Raw genomic sequence first — 24,738 nt, 5'->3', positions numbered from 1 at the left:
TACTTCTAGCCCCATCTCCTACCCAAAATAGTCCTTTGAGGCCTGCATTCCGGCAACACAGAACAATTTGCTCTTTCTTGAATAAAATATGTACTTTCACACTTGTGTGAATTTAAAAATATTATTCCCTTCAAAAAGAGTATCATCTCCTCCCATCCCCTGCCTATTACACTGAACACATCCGGTTCAAATATCACTTCGTTGAGAAGCATTCTCAAATACTCCCACAAATACTTTCCTCTTTAGACTAATGTTGCCTTACTTATATTACAACATAGCATTTAATTCTTTCTGAATTGTATGATTGCTTATTTGTCTTTTCTTTTCTTTTCTTTCCTTTTTTTTTTTTTTAAACGTTTTATTTATTTATTTGACAGAGAGAGAGACAGCCAGCGAGAGAGGGAACACAAGCAGGGGGAGTGGGAGAGGAAGAAGCAGGCTCATAGCGGAGGAGCCTGACGTGGGGCTCGATCCCAGAACGCCGGGATCACGCCCTGAGCCGAAGGCAGACGCTTAACCGCTGTGCCACCCAGGCGCCCCTGCTTATTTGTCTTTTCTTGAGCAGGATGGATCTTGTCTTAGGCATCTTTACATATCTTTAATCAGGCCATATTTAATCCTCACCAAATGTTTGCTAAACGAATAGAATCATGTTTATCTGTTGCATTTATTAAGTGTTTATATGTCCTTTAAAAATTTTTTTTAAAGCTAACGAGTAGATCTATTCATACAATGAATGTTATTCGGCAACAAAAGAGAAGGAACTAAGGACCCAAGCTCTGCAATGGATGAATCTCAAAAACATTAAGCTAAGTGAAAAAGGCAGGCGCAAAAGGCCACATATTGTATGACTTCATTTATGTGAAATGTAGATTAGTGGTTGCCTAGGCTGGGGGTGGAAACTGTAAACGGGCATGAGGGACCTTATGAGGGTGTGTGTGAAAATGTTCTAGAACTGATTTATGGTGATGGTTGTACAACTGGATACAGTTTCTAAAAATCATTGAATTTTATATTTAAAATGGGTTGATTTTATGATATGTAAAATACAGCTCATAAAGTTGTTAAAAAAGAAGAAAATGAATGAGAAATATTTTACATTTCTTGGTCTCCAATGCTTAAATTTTCATTTAAAGAATTTCTACGACTCTCAATTAACTTTTTGTGGTTTATATGCCATCCTCATTTATTCATACAATAAACTCTACTTAGGTTCTATGATGGGTCTGGTTCTCTGCCAAACAATATAGGTATGAAGATTAATAAATACTCTGTCCTCAGGAAGCTCGCAGTCCAGGGATGGCATGTATAGGTGTATCTACATATGGATATAAACATATAGTTAAAGCAATATAATTCTGTTTCAGAATAATTTTTGCAGGATTTCCAATGAAAGATTCGGTTCAGTTCATTATATTTTCCTTATTGTGATTAAGACATTTTATTATTCATTATTTCTACATTTTAAATTACGCAAGTGATACACGATCACTGAAAAAAAAATTAGAAAATGCAGATAACCAAGAAAACAATTAATTTATAGTCCCCAGAAATCTACTACTATAAGGTAATAAGGGTGTAAGTTAATAATTCTGTTTCTAAGTTAATCAGAACACTTATTCCCTGAGCATTAAATGACTACATATTATGAACTTGGTTACAAAGAAACAAAGTCCCTCCATTCATTTCCATCAGCTTGCCATGTATATATTTCGAGAGCATGCTGTATTACAAAGGAAAAATTAATGTACAATTATAACATACCAAGAAACTGGCTTGATAACCACATTCAACTCAGTATCTTCACACATCAGAGATATAGAATTGGTGTGAAATGAATGAATGTAGTCAGAGTAAATGAGATTTAGATATTCTTATAGCATCGACTTACATATGTATAGTTTTCACTGAAGATTTATTATCTATAAAAGGAAGACACAGCGAATGAATATTTATCTTCGATGGGATTTCCTTTTTTCCGTAAAGGAAATAGATTCCAATATGCCTATTGAATGACTGTCAGACAGAAGTACATTAATTTAAAAAACACAGGTCTCTTATTCACTGTCACATGACCTTTTTGCTCAAGGAAGCCTGGTTCAAATAACACACATACACACACACACAGACACACACACACAGACTGAAGCCTGCAAGACGATGTTTGCCTGAGATAGTGGCATTGGTGGTTTTGCTCAGATATAATATGCTGCTCTGCTAACTGAATTGTCTGGGGGACACGTACTTTGAGTTGCCTTTCTAATGAAAGTACTACATTTGTACGTAAGTATTCACAGGAGACCAAAGTGTGTTTATAAAGTGGCTTGTTGAGATTAAAGGTCTAGTCCACGGCCACAGAAGGAAAGCAAATTAACTGATGCAGAAAGATGACAAAGCCCCATCTAGACCTTGCCAAGTCCAACTTCTATCTTTCACATTATCAGAAAAGAAGAGTTTGGGTGATTAAGGAACTGACTATCTGCTAAGTTAGAAGCACTTTAAAGAAAGGATGCAAATACCCTCTGTTTTCATGCTTCCTACTTCTGATACATACTTGCAGCCACTATCTTTATAAATGCAGCATAAATTTGGCTTCCGTGAGAGACCTGATCTCTCTAATGCCACACTTCACCATTTTAAATGTTCGCTTTGAGTTGCCATTTTCAGCCATTTTGAGAAGTTAAACAAGATCTAGAACAGTTAACTAGCCTTATTTAAAAAAAAAATGAAGTTCAGGAAATTTTCAATAAAGACTCTCTAAATTTAGGGATAAGAAGGAAGCGAGGAGGAGAATGAAATCTCGTATTTCCTGGGAACTAGCTATGTGATGGCACTTTCACATTCATTATTAAATTAGCTCTCAAAAATCTTAATGATCATTATTCCCATTTAAGTTCAAGGTCTGAAGACCATATTTTGACCAAAATCAGACACTACTAAGTGGCAGAGATGGGTCTCAGACATATAGCAACTAGAATCTATTTTGCTTAATACATAATAGAAATATATGCAAAATCTTTTGTAGTTGGAAAAGTAGGTTGTATTTAAGAGTGAATGACATGCTTTATCTATGAATCAAAAAAGCATTTTCAACCTGTAAATTAAGTCTTTTAATAATATCTATTGAAGAAATCCAAGAGTCTAGAGCATAAGATGAGTAATGAGATTAGAAATAGTAGACATCACAAGTATTTTTTTTAGGAATCCCTAGGGAGGAAAAAAAAGTATAATATTTTAACAGAATTATCTAATAAGGTAAAATAATTTGCTCTGATTTATAATCCAATCACATGGAAGACAGTAAAGTAGGTATCTGGAAGCTTTGTATCTTTGTAAGTCACAGGAGAGAAACGGATAAGATCTGATACAATTATATAACTAAACACTGTTTTTTAAAAACTGCTTTTATGGGGCGCCTGGGTGGCTCAGTCAGTTAAGCATCTGCCTTCAGCTCAGGTTATGATCCTGAAATCCTGGGATCGAGCCCCATGTCGGTCTCCCTCCTCAGTGGGGAACCTGCTTCTCCCTCTTCCACCTCCTGGTGCTATCTTGCTATCTCTCTCTCTCTCAAATAAATAAATAAAAAATCTTAAAAAGCTTCTATACAATAAAGCTATTAAAACATCACTCACGAATTAGAGAGGATTACCAGGGACTTCTTAGTTTTGAGTGAGCCAGTCCCTTCCTGCCCTCCGCACTAGTCAGTTCTTGTGAGATGTACAGGAATGACCACCCTGAAAGGGGGTCAGGATGGAGAAGGGAAGACTCTTCTATAGCACAAATCCTTCAGCAGGTGGTATCCTTGGGAAGAGAGAGGCTCCGAACAGCTAGAGGGCAGCAGAAGGTCTTCAGATGGGTTGCACAGTAGGGGCGGTAGGGAATACTGAATAATTCTTTGAGATGAACAGACTGGACAGCACCGAGAGCAAATGTGGCCTGCTCTGAAATGCACAGCGCACGCTGCTGCTTGGGATACCATACAGATGTGCAATAGATGCAGGGAACTGATTTTTCTGCGTGCTTGCTATATGCCGAGCACTGTGGATTTAAAAATTAGGCATTACTTCTTGATGCTTACAAGTTCAGCAGGGGAGAAACAGGGTAACTAGAAAGTAGTTTGGTATGTGAAAAATGAGCTGTGCATATAGCACAGAGAAGGGAGCGAATACTTCTATTAAGGAAGAGTTAGAGAAGAGAGCAGCGGGGGTGGGGGAAGGAGGGGTGGGTACTGCTGGAGCTGAGTTTGTTCTGAATAATAAACTGGAATTAGCCCGGAAGGTAAGGGGGAGGATGCTGCTCACCCAGGATCCGCTCCCCTCTCCCTTCTTACGAACAAGATGTAGTAATTTTGTTGAGGTACTTGCTGCTCTGATGTGTAAATGAGACTAGCACCATCTTGGACTAATCTGCCATGACCACGGTTCTGGGACCTGCACCTCCCTGAGCACAGCTCCCTTCCCCTCCCACATTCTTTCCTTTTATGTAACCACACCCTTAAGTACACCCTCTGGGCCTGACGCCCTTGATCTGCCCAGAAGACAGGACCAGGACACACACCTATTCTTAAGCACTGTCCTCTTGGTGGTTCTCTAGTATGTGCTCCCAGCCTCTAGGCTGTAAAAATAGGTCCCAAGGGAGGTGGGGTTGCAGCCTTGCTGCTGCCAAAAACACACTTCTGTCCCTAAGTCCCCTTAATAAGCTATTTTTTGATCACACTGAACTCGCCTGCCTTTTTCTTCCGTCTTATAGCTCCTTCGTACTTTGGAGGTCGTTTTGCATATTCGTTGTTTCATGGAATACTTGCCAATGATTACTTGAGGGATGGGCATGTGGTCTCACTCTAGCTAGTGAGACAGGAGGCAAGTCCACTAGCAGACTCCCCGAAAGAGACCCAAGGGGAACTAGCTACTGTTTCCTCTGGATGCGGCTCCGTCAGACATACCCAGGACTACTGTAGCCAAACTGCCACCAGCCGGATCATAAATAGGACGCCAGGAAGCAGAGCAGAGACAGAAAACCCCGAGATCACAGAGTCATCATGTTAACTGTCCCTGATGCTCCAAATTAGCCAGAACCTGCATGTCAGAACTGTGAAAAAATAAATTTTTGTTGTTTATGCCAACCAGTCTGTGGTATTTTATTGTGGCAATTTAAGCTAACATAAGCACCTGCGTAAATGTCGGTCAGCGATGTTCTGAGCATATTTATGCTGTTCCCCATCTTTCAGCATAGTCTTCACAGCCATCACGTTAACATAGTGCCTTCAAATATGCTGAAAAGATCTATATTCTGATGATCTGTCTCTGATCACAAACCACCCTACACCTTAGCGGCATAAACACCACAGCCATGTTATGACGCTCACAGATTCTGTGGGTCAGGAATTCAGAAAGGGAACACAGAAGATGGCTGGTCTCTGCCATGTGATTCCTGGAGCCTCAGTGAGGAAGACTCGAAAAGCTGGGGATGATCTACTGGCTAGGGGCTGGGACAGCCGGGTTACCAGAAATCTACTTCCAACAAGATAGCTTGTTTACCCACACATCAATGAGGCCCTGCGGGGACTGAGGACTGGAGCACCTCCTGCGGGCTGGCCACATGACTTCTCCTAGCAGGCGGCTGAGTTGCTTGAGTTCTGAGAGAGACCAGATAGAGGGAGTGTTTCAAGACAGCGGGCATTCTAAGAGACCTTTTTATGGCTGAGTCTGAGAAGTCCTATAGCATCACTTCTATAGTACTTTATTGGTTGAAGCTCTCACAAACCCATCGAGATTCAAGGGGAAGGGACATAGATCCTCACTGCTTAATAAGAGACCACGGGAGGAAAGTAAAAAATTTTGTGTCTTTTTTTTTTTTTTTTTTTTTTAAACCACCACACTCTACCTTTGAAGAGTGCTCAGGAGAGCAACTGGTTTCTCCTCTCCCTTCCAGTTACACTGCTGGCTAAGGTGATGAGAAGATGGGGTAAGGCAGCCATGGGGGTAAGCCTGGTGAGTGGCAGAAGGATTAAGGATGACTGCTATGCTTTTGACCTGAGAATCTGGATAAACAGTCGTGCTCTTTGTGAAGACAGAGATGAATGGAGTGGGTTTGGAGGCAAAGATCATCTATCTGGTCTTATATGTACTGAGTCTAACATGCCTGTAAGAGCTCCAAGAAGAAATATTGAATAAGCAGCAAAATATTTAGCTCCAGAGCTCAGGAGTGGTCTGGGATGGAGCTATAAATTGAGACTCACTGGCATATAGACAGCTGGTAATTGAAGGCTTGGGCTTCATTTTCTGAAAGGTCTATTCTTGTCCTGTGATCAGAATGGTATTCTATTAAACAATTTACATGCTTAATAGTCATGTTTTATCTCTCAGTCAAATAAACTGCCTCTTAAGATATTTTGCTGTGATAGCTATCAGTGAGTGACCCAGAGTACCTCTAAATGGTGTACAAATTCAATTTAAACACTGAACAAATAAAAACATTCACCAACCAGACCTACTCTAAACTTGAGGGTCTCCTTAATTGAAAGGACCATTATAAGTACTAAGCTGTCTCAGTCACCAACAGCTTTTTTGCCTTCTCAGTATCTGTGTCAACCTTCACTTTTCACCTCCATATATCTAACCTAATACTCCTACATTTGATTCTAATATGTTTACTTCACAATACATTTGCTGCTATTTCCTTTAAATAAAAACATTTTGTGGGTTAAAAAAAATACAGTACTATTGCTTAAATGTGGTGGGTACCTTTATTATTATTGTTTAAACTATATATGTATCTATCATGTATACTCTTTTGTATGAGTGATACATTTCATAATAAAGAAAACATTTTAAGCCACTCTCAGTAGCCTTTAAATCTGAATAAACTCAACATTTTTATTTGCAATGAATGATTTAAGACTGTGCCTACTTTATGAAAAAAGGATGTTAGTAAAATTATAGGTATTTATTATCACCACCACTAGCATCTTCAAAGTCTTGGATATGTGAGTGATATAAGCTTGAACAGATGCCCAGCAAACAATAAAACATGACATGGCATGCTTTATTAGCTCGTTAATACATGCCTTGGGTGCAATGTGAGGGACAGGTTGTGAGTAAATGTACCAATGAAATATACCCCAGAGTATCTTAAAGCTTTAATACAGCACTCACTGTTTCACTTCTAAATCTCTTAAAATACACGTTTTCTTTTAAAGATAGTTTTTACATACACACAGAGACGCATACACACACGGGACATTTTTAGTTCCAAAGAAAGGAAAATAAAGTTTTCCCATTTCCAATCTACGAAAGAAAACTTCCAATATGAACTCCCTTCCACTTTGAAAAGGTTAGTTTCTTTGAACTCAAACTCACTGATTCTTTAGTCAACCTCCCTTGCACCCCCTTCATCCATTTTTATGGGAAGAGTCTGCAATACCCTAAATTTTCCACATTATTTTTGCTCCTGTTCGCACACTGCTCGATGACGTGTCTGTAAGAAACACTGTATCCCTCTCTGGCCACCTGAGGATGACCGCCATCATGAACAACATGGTTAACTATCACAAGGAAGAAGTTCACGACCAACTAACTACGTCAGTGGAAACAAATGGTCATTGATGTCGTTCATCCTAGGAAGGCAACAGTAACTTCGACAGAAATTTAGGAAAAACTTGCTAAAAGGAACAAGACCACACTGGATGTCATCTTTGTATTTGGATTCAAAGCTCATTTTGGTGGTGGCAAGACACCTGGCTTTAGCATGACCTACGATTCATGAACCCAAATACAGGCTAACATGATATGGCCTGTATGAAAAAGAAAAGAACCCAAGAAAACAGTGAAAGGAACACAGGAACAGACTGAAGAAAGTCAGGGGGTTTGCCAAGGCGAAAGGAGGAGTGCTGGCAAAAAGAAGGAGCACAGTCTATAGTGAGTTTACCTGTGGGGATTGTGCAGGTTTTTCGTGAGGATTAATAAACTATAAAAACTTGAAGAAACACACACAAAAAGCACCTCACTGTAGATGCTTCTCGAACAGCCCTGACATGGCTTGCCTGAAATGCCAAGTACCGATTCTCTGCTCTCCTCAGCCTGAGGAGGGTTGACAATCCAGTTACTTAGTAGTTCCTAGCCCTGGAAGGCAGGGCTTGGGTCCTCAGGCTGGAAGTCTCCAGACAACTGCTCCAATCAGAACGCTCATGACAGGCTTGGCCTAGACCTCCAGGTCCCCATAGATTGTCTGACTCTTTCTCACTCCAATTCACTGTTGGTAAAACTACCCCAAACTCAGTGGCTTCAAAACAGTCATCATTTGTGCGTATGTCTGTGGATCTGCTGAATTCAGCTAATCTAGTGGTGGCTTCGCTTCTCACTGCATGTTTCTGGGTTGGCTGGAGAGGCTCTGTTCCAAGTGTTCCTCATTCTTCTTGTTCTAGAAGTCTAGGCAGAACAGGCTTTCTCACAGTGATCGCAGAAGCCCAAGAGAGCCTCCTATTGGCTAAAGCAAGTCAAATGGCTGGGTGCAGAGTTCAAGGGCATGCAAGTACACCCTGCCCACAGTGAGAGAAGACTGCAGTTAAATGGCAAAGGACATGGAAACACGTATTATGTTTCACAGTTTCTTTGGTTCAGAATTCAGGAATGGCTCAGCTGGGTGGTTTCAGCTTGGGGCCCCTCATGAAAGACTAGAAATACTATAATCTGAAGACAAAGAGACTGAAACCAACCTGTACAAATACCCTACATTTCTAATTATTGTCTATTACTTTTTAAAACATATTTTTGTGCAATGCAGTAAGTTTCACGGCAAAATGCTATTTAGAGGGTACTAGGCATTAAAACCAAAGGCTGCACTACATAAAGAACAGGTTAAAACATGATGAACGTTGACTCAATTCCACGAAATACACAGTGAGGCAGTAAGAAAGCAGGAGACATAAACTGTCAATCACTTAATAAGTTGAGAGAGAGAATACCTGCTGAACCACTGGGCCCTTGCCCTACACGTGCCTCCACTGCTAACAATCCTGTCTGTCGCTTCAGACCCGTGTTATTTCAACACTCTTCCAGCTGGCCTCTCCACTTCTAATTTTTTTGGCTTCTGCTTGATCTTATCCAGATTCTACAATAATCTTTGTCACAGATCTTCTCATTGTATAAGATCCCATGGCACATTCCTCTTATTTACTCTTTTAAATCCAAACTTCCCAATACAAATGTTCAAGACCTACCCACTGACTCATGGATCCCTTTTAAAAACGACCACCTTTCCCAGCAAGGCCCCTTTGCTGTAGCTCCAACTACAACTGTCTCTACCTTAGTTCTCAGTACATAGGTACCTGATTTGTCGAGCACAGCTTCTGGCACATAATAGAGCAGGAATGAGCAGGCCTAGGGTAATACCGGGGTAACCCTAAAACAAAATGATAAGTTTCTTGGTTTTAGTTGAGCCTGCATCCAAGACACCTGGATGTTGGTGTCATACGTATTTTCATACTACCGGTCTGCCTCTTGGCACCTCCCTCCAACTGCTCTACTATTCGTCCAATGTGTGCCAGCTGGGTAGGCCTTCCTTCTGTTCTGCGGATACATTAGGCTGATTCCTCCTTCAGGCCTTTGCCTGAGTTGCTTCCTCTTCCTGAAATGCTTTTCCCTCTGTTCTTTTTTCACACAGTTAGCTGCTTTTTGTCATTCAGAGCTCAGCTTGAACGTTATTTCCTCAGAGAGGACTTCTATGACCAACCAGTCTAAAGTAACTCCCTTAACACCTCACTATCACTTCTCCTCATTCAGTTCTTTGCTATACAATTATAACTCAGTTATTTCTCTTGGTCACTCATGTATATGATTGTTTAGAGCTGGCCTCTCCACTAAGATGTAAGCTCCCTGAAGGCAAAGATGTCTTCCTCACTGAGCACTTGTATGGCTAGTGTCTGCCAGAGCAGACGCTCAAAAGATATGTTAAATGGATGAATACACAATGCCAAAGCTCACAGGTGACTTCCCGATCCCAACAAACCCCAACAACTTTGAGTTCCTTTCTACTATAACTTCTTAGGCTCAACTTAAAAGAAAATTACCTCCTCTAAGGAGCGCCCCTGAAATAGCGTTCTCTCAATGCTGCACTTTCTCCTCTGTATTTATCCTGTACCATAACATTTTCCCTGTGGTCTTATGGGTAAACTGCTCTCCAGTGGTTTTCTGTGTGTGTTTACCCTCTAAGCTACGTGTATCATCAGGTCCTTGAGGGCAAGTCTGTGTTTTGGATGTAGTTTTGTTGTGAATAATCCAGTAGCACTCAGTGTGCTGTCGTGCACACAGCCGCAATTCCGTACAAGTTTACTAACAAGCACTTCATCAAAACTGCCTCATCTAGCTCTATGGCTAATGTAGGATTCATGATAACAAACAATTCAACCAGCATCCAATGTGAAACACTTTATCTAGATATCCCAAATTCAGTCTTTTTATTATGTTAAAGTATCAGGAGATAGAATTTTACTCTCTCAGTTTCCATCAAAAAGAAATATCTTCACCGAGATATAAAATTACTACACATCCTCTGATTCCTGAGTAGATGTTGTGAGAACTGACTGTTTGCAATTTTTTTTTTAAAAAAAGATTTATTTATTTGAGAGAGAGAACAAGAGAGCAAGAGTGAGTGGGGGGAGGGGCAGAGGGAGATTTGATTTGATCGTGGAGCCTGACATGGGGCTAAATGACACCACCCTGAGATCATGACCTGAGCCAAAACCAAGAGTGGGACACTTAACCGACTGGGCCACCCAGGCACCCTGGCTGTTTGCAATTTTATGATGAAGCTTTTTTTTTTTTTTTTAAGATTTTATTTATTTATTTGAGAGGCAGAGAGAGAGAGAAAGAGTTGGAGAGCAAAAGTGGGGGAGAAGGAGAAGCAGGCTCTCCACAGAGCAGGGAGCCCAACGCAGGGCTCAATCCCAGGACCCTGGGATCATGATCTGAATTGAAGTCAGCTGTCTAACCGACTGAGCCACCCAGGCCCGCCCCCATGATGAAGCTATTATTAACCATATTCATCAATGGGCCCATCACATATATTTCTATTTGTTTAATTTCAGGAAAAAATTTCTATACAAAAATTATCTATAGAATTAATCATCAAATAATGACAAATTCAGAACACAACATATGCCTCTTTCAGACTTAGTTGGGAAGAAACAATGTCAAATTCAAAGTCTACTTATATCATGGTAGTGCTGACTACAATTTCAACTTCTTTCCATATTCTCCATTCTATTTTTATTTTCCTAAACTTTTTGTTACTTTGTCTACCCAAACTGATTTACCTATAAGTCTACAAAAAGGAATTCCCATATTACCTCTCTGGAGCTCTTGACTCTTCCATCTGGAGAGTTTGCCAACAGCTCAACATTAATATGATTCATCCAAATGCATCTACTTCTCTCTATAACCAAGCCTCTGTTATGTCAAATCTATCATCATTTTTTTTTTCCCGGTAAACTGGGTGCAAAACATTGAAGCCATTTTTGATTTCTTATTCTCATGGCTGAAGTACACATGGCAATAGACACGCTAAAATAAGCACACAGGGTACTAGCAACACAAAGACACCATAAAATTTATAGGAGGAAAATGCTATATTTATTATTTTTTAAAAAGTCATTACAACACAAATCAAAAAATAGTCATGAGTACTGGCCCTTCCACCAAGATGGAGTAGCAGACTGGATCTACCCCTCCACCTGAAACCACTAAAACATTGGACAAAATATATGAAGCAAGAGCTTTAATACATTTGAAATCAGGCAACAAATGACCATGATCTCTGAGAGGTGGGAAATAAATGAGTCTTAAAATTGTTCCAGCTGATTGCCTAGAGAGAATGTCAGGTTGCAGTAGAGCCTAACTGTCAGTCTCCTTGAGTTGAGAAGATGGTTCAGTGTGTCTAGAGAGGCCAAAGGGGTTCAAAGTAGGGGCTAGTGTACACAGGACAGAGTACTCAAGATAGGAGAGCTGCACAGAGAGCTCTGGAGCTGCACAGAGGGTTTCCCTGAAGTCTTCAGCTGAGTATTACCAATGCTTGGGTGCAGCAACACTATCAAAGTCTGAGGAAAGAATCATTCAGAAGGTACAGAGGGAACAACCCCTGGAGTGCACACAGGGCTGGGAATAGTTCCTGTTCCCACCAGTCAGACTGGAAAACCTCATAATTCACAGGGTATCAGTAGAGTACTCAGAAGGGTTTTACCTTAGAGGTGGGGAAAGCTGGCCCCAGACTAAATGCTATTTTGTTCCTGGCTAACACAACTTTGAAAAGATCAAACTTTTTCCAGTAACTTAACTAAATTCTAGAAGAACATTCAAGAATATTTATAGAGATACAAAAATATCGAATCTAACAAAATAAAATTCACAGTGTCTGGCATCCAATCAAAAATAACCAAGCATGCAGGAGCACCTGGGTGGCTCAGCTGGTTGAGTGTCTGCCTTTGGCTCAGGTCATGATCCCAGAGTCCTGGGATCGAGCCCCAAGTCGGGCTCTCTGCTCAGTGGGGAGCACGCGTCTCCCTTTCCCTGCTGCTCCACCTGCTTGTGCTCTCACTCTCTGTCAAATAAACAAAATCTTAAAAAAAAAAAAAAAATAACCAAGCATGCAAAAAAAAAAAAGGGGGAGGGTAGGAAAACACAATGCATAATGAGGAGAAAAATCAGTCATTGAAATCAACTCAGAAATGACACAGATGATAGAATTAGTACACAGGGATATTAAAACAGTTTTCATAACTGTGGTCCATATGGTCTAAGATCTAGAAGAAACACTGAGCATGTTAAATAGAAACACAGAAGATATAAATTGGTGAACTTAAATGCACAGCAATAGAAATTATCCAAAATGAAATGCGAGGACAAAAACACTGGGAAAAAAAAGAATACAGCATCAGTGGGCTCTGGAATAATGTTAAACAGCCTATTACACAAGTAATTTGAGTCCCTGTGAGAGGGAGAGAGGAGGATAGAAAAAATATTTGAAGAAATAATGACCAAAATTTTCCCAAATGTGACAAAAACAACTCACAGATATAAGAGGCTTAATGAACCCCAAGCACAAGAAACATGAAAAATATGACACCAAAGCACATAATTCAAATAGTCCAAACCAATGGCTAAGAGAAAATCAGAAACAGCATGAGAAAATTTAGACACATTATGTACAGAGGAACAAAAATAAGGATGGGAGTAACTTTCTTGTTGGCAACAGTGTGAAAAGACAAGGAAGCAACATCTTTAAAACACTGAAAGAAAAAAATTTGTCAATCTTGAATTTTATATCCAGTGAACATATCTTAAAAACAAGGTCAAAATAAAGATTTTTTTTTTTTAAACAAAAGCTGGGAGAATTAAAACCAGCAGACCTGTACTATAAGCAATGTCGAAAGAAATCTTTTAGGAAGGAGGAAAATAATACCACATGGAAATCTGGATGACTGACAGAAAGAAATGAAAAGCACTGAAGATATTAACTATGGGGATAAATTTAAAAGACTTAAAAAAAATTTAAGTCCTTTTAAAATATAATTGAATGTTTAAAGCAAACATAGTAACACTGTATTGTGAGATTTATAATGTATATGGAAGTTAAATATATGAGATAACACAAAGCCTGAGAGGGGAGACTAGAAATAATCTTTTGTAAGCTTCCTACCCTGTAAGTATCAGTATACTATTACTTGAAACTAGACTGTGATAAGTTAAAGATATATATTATAAACTCAAGAGTAACCACTAAAAATGCAGTAAAGAGTTGTAGTTAACAAGTAAAAAAGGAAGCAAAATGGCACTGTAAATAATAAATGTAAGAGAAGTCAGAAAAAGAAGAAAAGGGAAGAAATAACAAATGGGATAAATGGCAAACAAATAACAAGATAGCAGACTTAAATGCAACCATATCAATAAACACATCAAATGTAAATGATCTAAACACACAAATTAAAAGGTAGAGATTGTCAGACTGAATAAAAGAGCAAGATCCAAATAAATGCTGCATATCAGAAGCCCACTTTAAATAAAAAACAGTACAAGGGTGGAAAAGATATATCATAATTTTAATCAAAAGACAGTTGGAGTGGTTATATTAGTATCAGATAAGGTAGCGATCACAAAAAACAAAACAACAGAAAAATAAACATAAAGAATATTACTAGAGCTAAAAAAAGGTCATTAAAAAAAGATAATGATAAAAGGATCAAATCATCAAAATAACACAAGGATCCTAAAGATTAATGAACCTAAAGCAGGGCTTTGAAATATATGATGGAAAAACTGATAGAATTCTGGGGAGAAATAAAAAAAAATCCACAATTATAGTCAGACTTTAATACTCGTCTCTTAGTAAGTGAGAGAATAAGCTGAATGAAAACCATTACAGATATAGAAGACTTTAAAGACACTATCAACTGATCTGACTTAATTGATATTTACATAACACTTCATAAACAACAGCAGAATACATATTCTTTTTAACTTACCACGATAGATCATATCTGGGTCAAAAAACAACTCTCAGTACATTTAAAAAATTCAAACCATATAAAATATGTTCTCTAACCACAATGGTATTATAAAATCAATAACAGAAAGACATCTGGAAAAATCTCAAAACACTCAAACTAAATAACAAGGTTTTATTTTTTATTTTTTTAAGATTTTATTTATTTATTTGACATCGAGAGAGGGAACACAAGCAAAGGGAGTGGGAGAGGGAGAAGCAGGCTTCCCGCCAAGCAGGAAACCCGATGCGGGGCTCAATCCCAGGACCCTGGGATCATGACCTGAGCCGAAGGCAGACGCTTAATGGCTGAGCCACCCAGGGGCCCAAATAACAAGGTTTTAAATAATCACTGAGTCAAAAAAAAAAAAATCAAAAGAGAAATTAGTAAGTATTTTGAACTGAATGAAAATTTAAAAACAACACAATGAAAATCTGTGGGATGTTACTAAAGTAGCACTCAGAGAGAAATTCATTGCACTAAATGTCATATTAGAAAAGAAAACAGGTCTTGGGGTGTGGGGGTGTTCAGTCCGTTAGGCCTCTGCCTTCAGCTTGGGTCAGGATCACAGGGTCCTGGGATCGAGCCTCATGTGAGTTAGGCTCTCTGCTCAGAGGGGAGCCTGCTTTTCCTTCTCCCTCTGCCTGCTGCTCTGTCTGCTTGTGCTCTCTCTCTCTATCAAATAAATTAATAAAACATCTAAAAAAAAAAGAAAAAAGAAAACATCTCGAATGATTTCTGCTTAAAAAACTTAAAAAAAAGAAATAAAACCAAAGTAATTGGAAGAAAGAGTATAGAAAGGTGAAAAAGACAGAAAGTCAGTGAAACCAAAAGCTGGTCCTTTGAAATCAATAATATTGTTAAGCCTCTTGGGTAGGTGGGGGGGGGGGGGAGGGAGGATTACCAGTATCAGAAATGTGAGGAATGACATCACTACAAATTCTATATATATTAAAAGGATAATGTGGGGATATTATTAAGAACTTTAATAAATATGACAACTTAGATGAAATAAACAGTTTCTTTAAAGGACATAAACTATCAAAGTTCACTCAAGAAGAAACATATAGCCCTAAATAGTCCAATAGTTTTTAAAGCATTAAATTTGTAATAAAAAAAAAAAAAAACCCAACTTTCCCACAAAGAAAGGTCTGACGGCTTCACTAATGAATTCTATCAAACAATTAAGGAAGAAATAAACTAATTCTACAAAAAAAATCTTTCAAAAAAATTAAAAAGGAGGGGCACTTGGGTGGCTCAATCAGTTGGGAGTCTGACTGTTGGGTTTCTGCTCAGTTTGGGTACAGTGAGCTTCACTTATCAGTTAGATAATGGTAGAGACTTCTAAAATCCAAGTTTCCGGATGCCAGCCAAGGGCCAACCTTATAAGCAGGCATTCTTTTTTTTTTTTTTTTTAAGAATTTATTTATTTATTGGGGGGGGGGGGCAAAGGGAGAGGAAGGGAGAGAATCTCAAGCAGGCTCCCCCCCTTAGTGCACAGCCTGACACGGGGTTCCATCCCACAACCCTAAGATCATGACCTGAGCTGAAATCAAGTTGGATGCTTAACTAACTAAGCCACCCAGGTGCCCCTTAAACAGGCTTTTTTCTAAGGCTAGCAAACTTTTTCTGCATAGGACTATACTGAAAATATTCTCACTTTTTGATTAAAAAAAAATCTCACTTTCAGATTTTTTTAGCAAATAGTGTGAAACAGAGTTATATACACTAAGTTCATCACAATATTGTTTAAATTCATGAAAAAAACCAGGGTAAGTATCTAAAAATTGTGGAATGGTTCAGTAAATTATAGTATAGTAGTAGGGAGAAATGTTAAATAGCCATTAAAATTAAATTTTGAAGACTTTTATTTTTATTTTTTGAAAATTTTACTTATTTGTCAGACAGAGAGAGTACAAGTGGGGGGGGGGGGCAGCCAGAGGGAGAAGGAGAGGGAGAAGCACGCTCCTCACTGAGTAGGGAGCCCAATGAGGGGCTGGGATCATGACCTGAGCTGAAGGCAGATGCTTAACCAACTGAGCCACCCAGGAGTCCCAATTTTGAAGACTTTTAATAATAAATCCTGGGGAATAAATCAGGACAAAAACTTTTATAGAATAGTAACTCTAAAATGGAAGAAATACAGAATGAAATCTAGAAGGAAATACACTGAAGTGTAATCATAATTCAATTCTGGGGAATGGTTTATGTAAAATAATTTTTATTTTCCTCTTGACCTTTATCTGTGCTTTCAATTTTTATTTAATGAACATGAGTTACTTTTCCAATTAGAAACAAGGTATAAGAGAATTATGTCAAAAAGATTTTAGATATAAACGTCTGTGGATTCAAAGCCAATTTTGCTAAAATGTAAAATATTTACTGTGTACAGTGAGTAACATGAATATCATGAACACGGCACAACTTGACTGGGGAACTCTTAGAATGGTAAACAACCATTGCATTTGAAATGCAATTTTTCTATTTAATCTGCTTTTTCCCAATTAGCTAACAACAACAACAGAACAGGTAGTGGGAGGGGAAATATTATAAACACTAAAGAAAGCACATGGTTCATTTCTATTATAAGGAAAAAATGGCTCACACAGTAGCAAACCCAAAAATAAAAATGTTATTTTTCAATGACTAGAACAAAGGATGAATTTACAAAATTACTTCGAAATGATTACATGATCGCAATTTATCTATGATCTGTCAAGTATTACTGACACGAGTCACCTCGATTTTCATGGTTTAAAGGAGGATTAGATAATTACTCTACAAACTTCTGGAGAAGATGGTTTTGAACATGCTCAGTTGTAATTCCCCTCCATTTGCTTTTAACGCATCTACCCTGGTCACAGAGATAGGACTCCACAGAAAGCTATTTTTGTACTACCCAGGTTCTCCATCACTGCATTAAGTAGCCATATAGAAAACAGACTGCTAGTGTATTCTCTTCTCCCTAGGGAGATGAAATGGTTTGCAGCTGATTTTAAATCACAAAGCAATTCTTTTGTGTAGCGAATTGGCCCACGGCTACGGAGGTTGTGCCACTCACTTCCCACATGACCCCCACTTGTGGCTGCTTCCCAATAGTGCCAGAACATGAAAACCTTGAAGGCACTCCATGTGGGGCAGTGCTCCCTGTGCCTCTGAAGTGATTCCTGGGCCAAGTCCGAAAACCCGAATTCCGAACTGCCACTGCAATGGCCAGCACACTTAAAAGGAGGGGGAAAAAAGCCAGAATTTTTCTGGTTAGGAAGGGAAATGTGGCTAACCCAAATTGGACCTGGGGCACAAATGGAGGCATCGAGAAGCTCTCCCACAGCTTCAGTTCAACTGTGCATTCTGCTTCCGTTATTAAAAAAAACACACACACAAAACACAAAACCAAAACAGCTCTTTAAATGGTTTGGCTATATTCAGAAATGTAATTGCTTAAAGAAGGTCTCTAGTGCTTTAAAGGGCTCTGTTTGAGGAGATGGTAGGGAAAGAGGGCAGATGAACAAAAGCACTGCTACAGATTCTTGTGAGTGAAACTAGCTAATCAACGTCAGCAATTAGAGCTTGCTAAGTGGCAGTGCACGTATGATCAACAGTCCTTCAAAGACTGTGCTTGCTTCCTCTTTTCTCTTTCCCAGGAAGAAGCAGATTATGTGGGACTTGGAGTCAAAAAATGTGGGTTCAGATCGTGTCGCTGTGAAACATATAGCAACAAATAATTTCCAGACACTCTGCTTTCCTGCCCTTTGTCATCCCTGAATTTCAGGTTTTTCCTCTGCAAAATGGGCATCCCAACACATGCCACCCTTTTCATGGGCGACTGTACAGAAAGAGAGTATAAACACCCTGTAAGCATATTACCGTTGTTGCTGTGAGGTCTGCCTGACATACAGAAAGTACTTAACAAATGTTCACAAAATTATTAACGAATTAGGCTAATTATAGTGGACAAAGGGTAAGAGCGAATAAATCAAGAACTCTAAAACCAGTAATAACACTTCTGCTTAAAAATTAAGGTACTTAACTGTAAACTATTAATATCTTACATGGAACGATACCTTGGAACTATCCCAGGGGAGAACAATGCCTCAACCACCAGAAGAGGTCACTATAATCATCATATATGGTGGGGTCTCAGGTATGGCAGAGGGAGACTAACAAATCCGGGTTCGTTAAGGTATAGAGGCAAAAAATGAGAGGTGAAGAATCTGAGCTCTGGAGTTCAAATCTCAACTATTAAGTGGTATGAGAGTGGGCAAATTATTTCATCTCTTCTAAACCTCAGTTTTCACATATGTAAAATGGGGAAGCAGCAGTATCTGCTAGCAGGATTTCTGAGAAGATTAAATGAAGAAACACAGATGAATTACTTACCACAGTGTTATGTGCTCAGCCATCATCATCTTCATTATAGTATATATGAGGCAACTTTTTACGAGTGGAACTAGACTGGGAATCCTCCATTTTACAACCCGCTATTAACCCTCAGCTATGGTAGTGAAGGACATTGTTTTTGAAAAATGCAGCAAAGGGGGTCCCGCTGTGGTCATATATCCTGGCAGGCCCCCACATAGCACTTTGCTGCTTAGGTGAAGCTAGATATGCCTACTGGGAGCTGTGGTTCCTTGACCCAAATGTTAGCAGACATTCAAGGTACAATTCTTCATATTTTACTTACCATTCTCTGAACCATCCAGAGTCCCTGGGTTATACTTCTAAATTTCGTATCCAAGTTGCTCATGCCCTATGTTTCATTTCCAGTAAAATTTGTCTTTCTTTTTTCAAATGAAAATGTCAAAAAGCCCAAGATGTGCATACGTGCATATTTTCTCTAATTTGCAGTGAGTGAAATCTTGCTAATACCGACGCTCAAGAAGTTAGAATAATGAAACACTAGGATAGGAATCCCACAGTATATACCATGTTAAATGACGGTGGTGGTCAATGAGGCAATTGCTTCACATTCAATATCCTACCAAAATGAAATAACTTCATTTTAAAGAAATAAAACCTAACCCATAAGATGTCCTGTTAAATGAGTCAAAAAACCTTAATTTTAGATCTTTATAATTAATCAAAATGATCTAGCTGCACAACCATCCTACTTCTTATCGCAGAGAATTTAATAATGCCGTAAATTCTGGATCTTGGATATAGACCTTCCTCCTTCATGCCCCCCAAAAGTCGTCTTCTTCAGATCATGTCTACTCTTCTGGGACATGGAAGGCCCCTTCCTCTGGGGGAAAGGCTGGGCCCAGCCACCTCAGCACAAGCTGCTTCTCCAGCCTGCCTGCCTGGTGACAGTGCTACCTGCCAGCCAGCGGCATCCTGGTGTCTCCTGGGCTGCTGCAGATTGAACAGACTGTGAATCCAGCCAGAGGATAAGAGGTTGTTTTAATTGGCTAAATCTGCTATGTACTAAGCGTATGGCCATGAATTTGTAGCCAAAACACTAATCTAAAAAAAATGTCATGTACAATTTAAACACAAAACAAGAATGACATTTTCACTCGTCAATTCTAGTTTTGCCACGAGGGTTTTTAACTTAACATTTTATAATGAATACCAAAACCTTACCTTTGCTGAAGTAGAATTTTCATGGTATACTCCTTGTACCAAGTCCATAAGAGCACTTGCTAAAAGTTCCACAACCTAAAAAAAAAACAATAAAAAAATGAAGAGAAACAATTACACAATTTTGTCCCCATTTCTACCTCAGAATGCCTCAGAAGGCTTAGTAGCAAGGCAGTATTTGTGCTTGATAGAAAAAATGGGGTTACATACAAAGATCCTGGCAAATGGCATTGCCCACCTGGATATTAGAGCTGTGATCCAATTTTTTCAGGCATAATTCAAGAAAAAAAATCTTACAAGCATAGCATTGAACTAATAAACATGAAAATTCAGTAATAGCCATTTTGAACATAAGCTTAAATTTCAGATACCTAATGAAATCTTAACTCGATTTATTTTCTGTATGTTTATTTCTGTCAGGTGGATACTTTTTCAATATCTCCATTCTGGGAGCCATTACAATGCTAATTTTCATACTTAAAACAGAAAGAAAAGCAAAAGCAAAAGAATGTTTAACCTTTCAAATGTGTTCATTCTGTTTTACTTAAAATGCACTGTGGATGTATTTGGTGTAGGGCCCCTGGGTCAAATGTACCATAAACACTGAAAATTTTTTACAGAACTGCAATACTGAAATCATATTCATCAAACCTGTATTATTTCCAAGGCTCAGGCTATTAAAAAAAAAAATCAAGCAAAATCAAAAGCTTTGAACTTGTTCCAGAATGTAAAACAAGCAGAAAACAGTCTCTTTGGAACTACTGTACAATTTAGAGTTGTTTGCATAAACCACTTTAATTCAGGAGAATAAAACAGTGGTATTTACTCCAATGCTCAATGCAGCCGTTTCAAACAGGAATTCCTCAAAGCAGCCCAAACCTCTTCTTACAAAATCTTAATATCTTGTGTATTTAGCTTCCTATATTATGCAGTTCCTGTATCTGATTCCCACTCTCTGCTTCCTAAAATTTAGCTCAGTTCTGATTGAATTAAAGGATTTTGTTTCAGCTTTTATCATTCTTGTAATTGAAGACATTATTAAGCCAAAGGATACAGACCCAAACAACAAGATACTTTAATCTCAGGTACCCTAGATTTAATAAACATTTTCTTAGAGGCAAATTATATTAATTTGTGGAAAGAGCTGCTTTAAAATTTTAACACATGGGCATTTATCTCCAAATTTATATTTACATTCATACTGTATAACACAGACAAGGCTGCTGATATGGAAATTGTGCTGATTAAAGGCATTTTTTTTTTTTTTAGCTCTACAGATGGGTTAATTTGTAAGACTTATACAAAGTCTTTTTTTTTTTTTTTAATCACATTGCTCTTTAGGTAACCAAATACTTAAGAAATATTGTAGCAATATGAGCTGCAGAGGAACTAGAAGGACAATGATCCTACAGTGTTACCAGATGTGTTGAGTTATTTAAGTGGGGAAGAAAGAAAATGAATGGATTTTTTTCCCCTGAAGGTATCAGATAAGCCCTATTCCCAAATCCAGGAGGATAGAATATCGCCAATAGGTCTATGAAAGATTGTAACTAAATGCACAGCATTAGATTGGATTACAGTTTATACAAGCAACATCTCAAGATCCCCCTGATGGCTGGACACGTAATACAGATCAATCACTCACTAAGAAATGTTATGGTTTTGAAACAGTCTGAGCTCTGAGACCAGCACTGGTAAAGTGAAGAGGGATTTATAAAGAGAAAGTCCAACACTCAATGTCAAAATGATGGCATGAACTTTTAACAATGGCTCTGGATAACTAGACTATGTCTTTACTTCCTTGAAATTCCAGACCAGGCAGAAGCAACAGAAGCATTTTATTCTCTTGCTCTTTTTCTCTTTACTGTAATTGGCAAATAAAGGCAGACCTGCACTTACAAGTTCATAATTTATAAATGACCCATACTTCCAAATAAGCTTTACTTATTTGAGCAGACTACACCTCCATAGCCAATGACAACCACTGAGGAAGAAGCTTTGGACTTCCCTGGGTTACGAAGTCGAGGAAGGTAGGAAATTACAAAAAGCAGGAATAGCCTAGAGGAGTTGAATGTTTCCCAGGCATGGGTGACTTCCTTGGTGCACACATAAATCTCTTTCCATTGCCTGAAATGTTGACTTTACTTTTAAAATTATACCGAAGAGAGATGTGGTTATCATCCTCCTTTAAAATTGTAATACTTCTAGAAAGACCACAGGACTACCAGCTACACATACTTCAACAAGATCATTTAACGATCTGACCTTTTTCTTTTTTTTTTTTTAAAGATTTTATTTATTTATTTGACAGAGATAGAGACAGCCAGCGAGAGAGGGAACACAAGCAGGGGGAGTGGGAGAGGAAGAAGCAGGCTCATAGCAGAGGAGCCTGATGTGGGGCTTGATCCCATAACGCCGGGATCACGCCCTGAGCCAAAGGCAGACGCTTAACCGCTGTGCCACCCAGGCGCCCCAATCTGACCTTTTTCAATATATGCCTTACTAACATAGGCATTCACCTGTTTTGATACCCGATGTACTTAAATATAAGAAAGCACCTGCTTTTTTTTTTTTATTAAAGCTTTTATTTATTTATTTGACAGAGAGAGAGCGAGAACAAGCAGGCGAGCAGCAGAGGGAGAGGGAGAAGCAAGCTCCCTGCTGAGCAGGAGCCCGATGCGGGGCTCGATCCCAGAACCCTGGGATCATGACCTGAGCCGAAGGCAGATGCCTAACTGACTGAGCCATCCAGGTGCCCTAGAAAACACCTGCTTAATGACACTCTTCTCCCTTTGTTTCTTGTGGAGTGATTTGTTCCAACAACCCCAAATGGTAGCAAGGATAGTGGCAGCCAGAGAATCCAGAAGCCTAACTGCCAGATCTCCTGGGACTAAGGGCCCAAGCCCCCCACTTCTTGGTGCTCTAGATAAGATTAAAGGACTTCTGTTACTCAGGCCCATGGGAGACAAGCAAATACTTTCTATTTTTTAAGATTTTATTTATTCATTTGAGACAGAGAGAGAGAGCATGAGCAGAGGGGAGAGGCAGAGGGAGAGGGAGAAGCAAACTCCCCGCTGACCTGGGAGCCCGATGTGGGGCTCACTCCCAGGACCCTGAGATCATGACCTGAGCTGAAGGCAGATGCTTAACCATCTGAGCCACCCAGGCGCCTCACAAATATTTTCTACTACAAAAAGAAGACAGACTAAAAGAGCGTCAATGTTAGCCACTCCTGGGAGCCCAACAAATGAGAGGACGGTAATGAAAGAGAGCAGAGCATTAGGAGCCAGAGGGCCCAGATTCTACATCAAGGCCTACCACTAATTTCATTGTGAGATCTGGGGCAAACCGATTAATTTCTTCGAGTTTGGGGTTTTCTCAACTATAAAGTGAGGGAAGCTGCAAAATATAACTCTTTAAGGTCCCTTCCAATTCTGATTCCGAGCTTCTAGAAATGCAAATCTTAGTATTTATAATTAGGCATGTAAATTTGAAAACTGCTTTTTGGTAAGCTTTGATGAGTCATCTTCGCTCAGATTATTATTTTTATCTGTTCTCTTCACATGGACCTTTCTGTCTGAACTCTGATTACTTTCTTTGTGAAAGTGTTTGCACCCAGTCCCCCTCGGTTTCAATACCTAGAATCATAATGATACATAATTGAAACACTTTCCATTTTCCAAACCATTTCCGTTTTTTAAACCATTATAACTGGTAGCTTACCCCACCAGCTGACAAAAACATCCTCCATGGGTCAATTAAAAGTCAACATTGCTGAGTTCTGGGTCTTATGACTCTAATGCTTGGGAAGAATTCATACTATTGGATTCAGAATGGTATCAGGTTCAAGTGCAAAGTGGAGACAAACAAAGGGCTCTAGTTGGCTGCAAGGCTTCCTCTCTACTGAGTAACTACGCAGGACAGAAGAGAATCTGTCACCATTAATGTTCTAAAGTTTACGTTAGCTGTCTGGAGAGTAATCAAACAGGAGATAAGTTTCTTTCTTTATTTTCTGCATTTGTGGAGGGTGCAAGAATGGCAGAATTGCTTACCTGCACTTGCAATACAAAAATGCTTTTCTCTCCAATCCATCCTGTTGAAATCTGACTGTACAGCAATGCCACATACTATCCCCCAATCTTCTGAGTAACACCCTAGATTTCAGTGAGCCAGAAGTGGTAACTGTTTCGACTATCAATGTTATGATCTGGCTTCTCGGGCCACCTTGTATGGAATAAATTTATTATTATTATTTTATTGAGGTGTGACCGATGGAATGAATTTCTTACACGGTTAATTTAGAGGACAAATTTCATCAGTCTCAGGGGAATATATAATTGCTTCATTCTTTATCTTTTGGCAAGGGTAACTATAATTCAAAGATTTCTCTTAACTGAAAAGCAAAAGCAATGCATATACACTCACAAAAAGGTGTTGTGGTGATTATGCCCGGAGCTGTACTACAATTTTTGTCATAAAAAATAGGAATAGGGAGAAATAGGGACGGTAAGAGAAAGATGACCAAAAAACATCCCTCACACTGCTATACAAAGATATCTGTAATATCTTCTTAAGGAAAAGAAAAAAAGCTGGTTACCAAACAGAATAGCACAACACGAATTTTT

General features: G+C 39.0%; 1 protein-coding gene across 3 annotated transcripts in view; it reads right to left on the bottom strand.

Annotated features, from left to right (window-relative positions):
- The window catches only part of PDSS2 (decaprenyl diphosphate synthase subunit 2), a 234,171-nt gene that overhangs the window by 51,312 nt on the left and 158,121 nt on the right, over positions 1-24,738 (bottom strand). For all 3 annotated transcript variants that reach the window (XR_008959010.1, XR_008959011.1, XM_026511702.4), the window contains exon 4: positions 20,117-20,191. Coding sequence is in view for 1 of the 3 variants with exons in the window: in XM_026511702.4 (XP_026367487.1) it covers positions 20,117-20,191 (75 nt within the window). In the remaining 2 variants the exon portion in view is untranslated. The remainder of the gene's footprint in view (positions 1-20,116; positions 20,192-24,738) is intronic.

Source organism: Ursus arctos, unplaced genomic scaffold (genome assembly GCF_023065955.2).
Source record: "Ursus arctos isolate Adak ecotype North America unplaced genomic scaffold, UrsArc2.0 scaffold_13, whole genome shotgun sequence".
NCBI classification, from domain to species: Eukaryota; Metazoa; Chordata; class Mammalia; order Carnivora; family Ursidae; genus Ursus; species Ursus arctos.
This window is presented reverse-complemented; position numbering and strand designations above follow the sequence as displayed.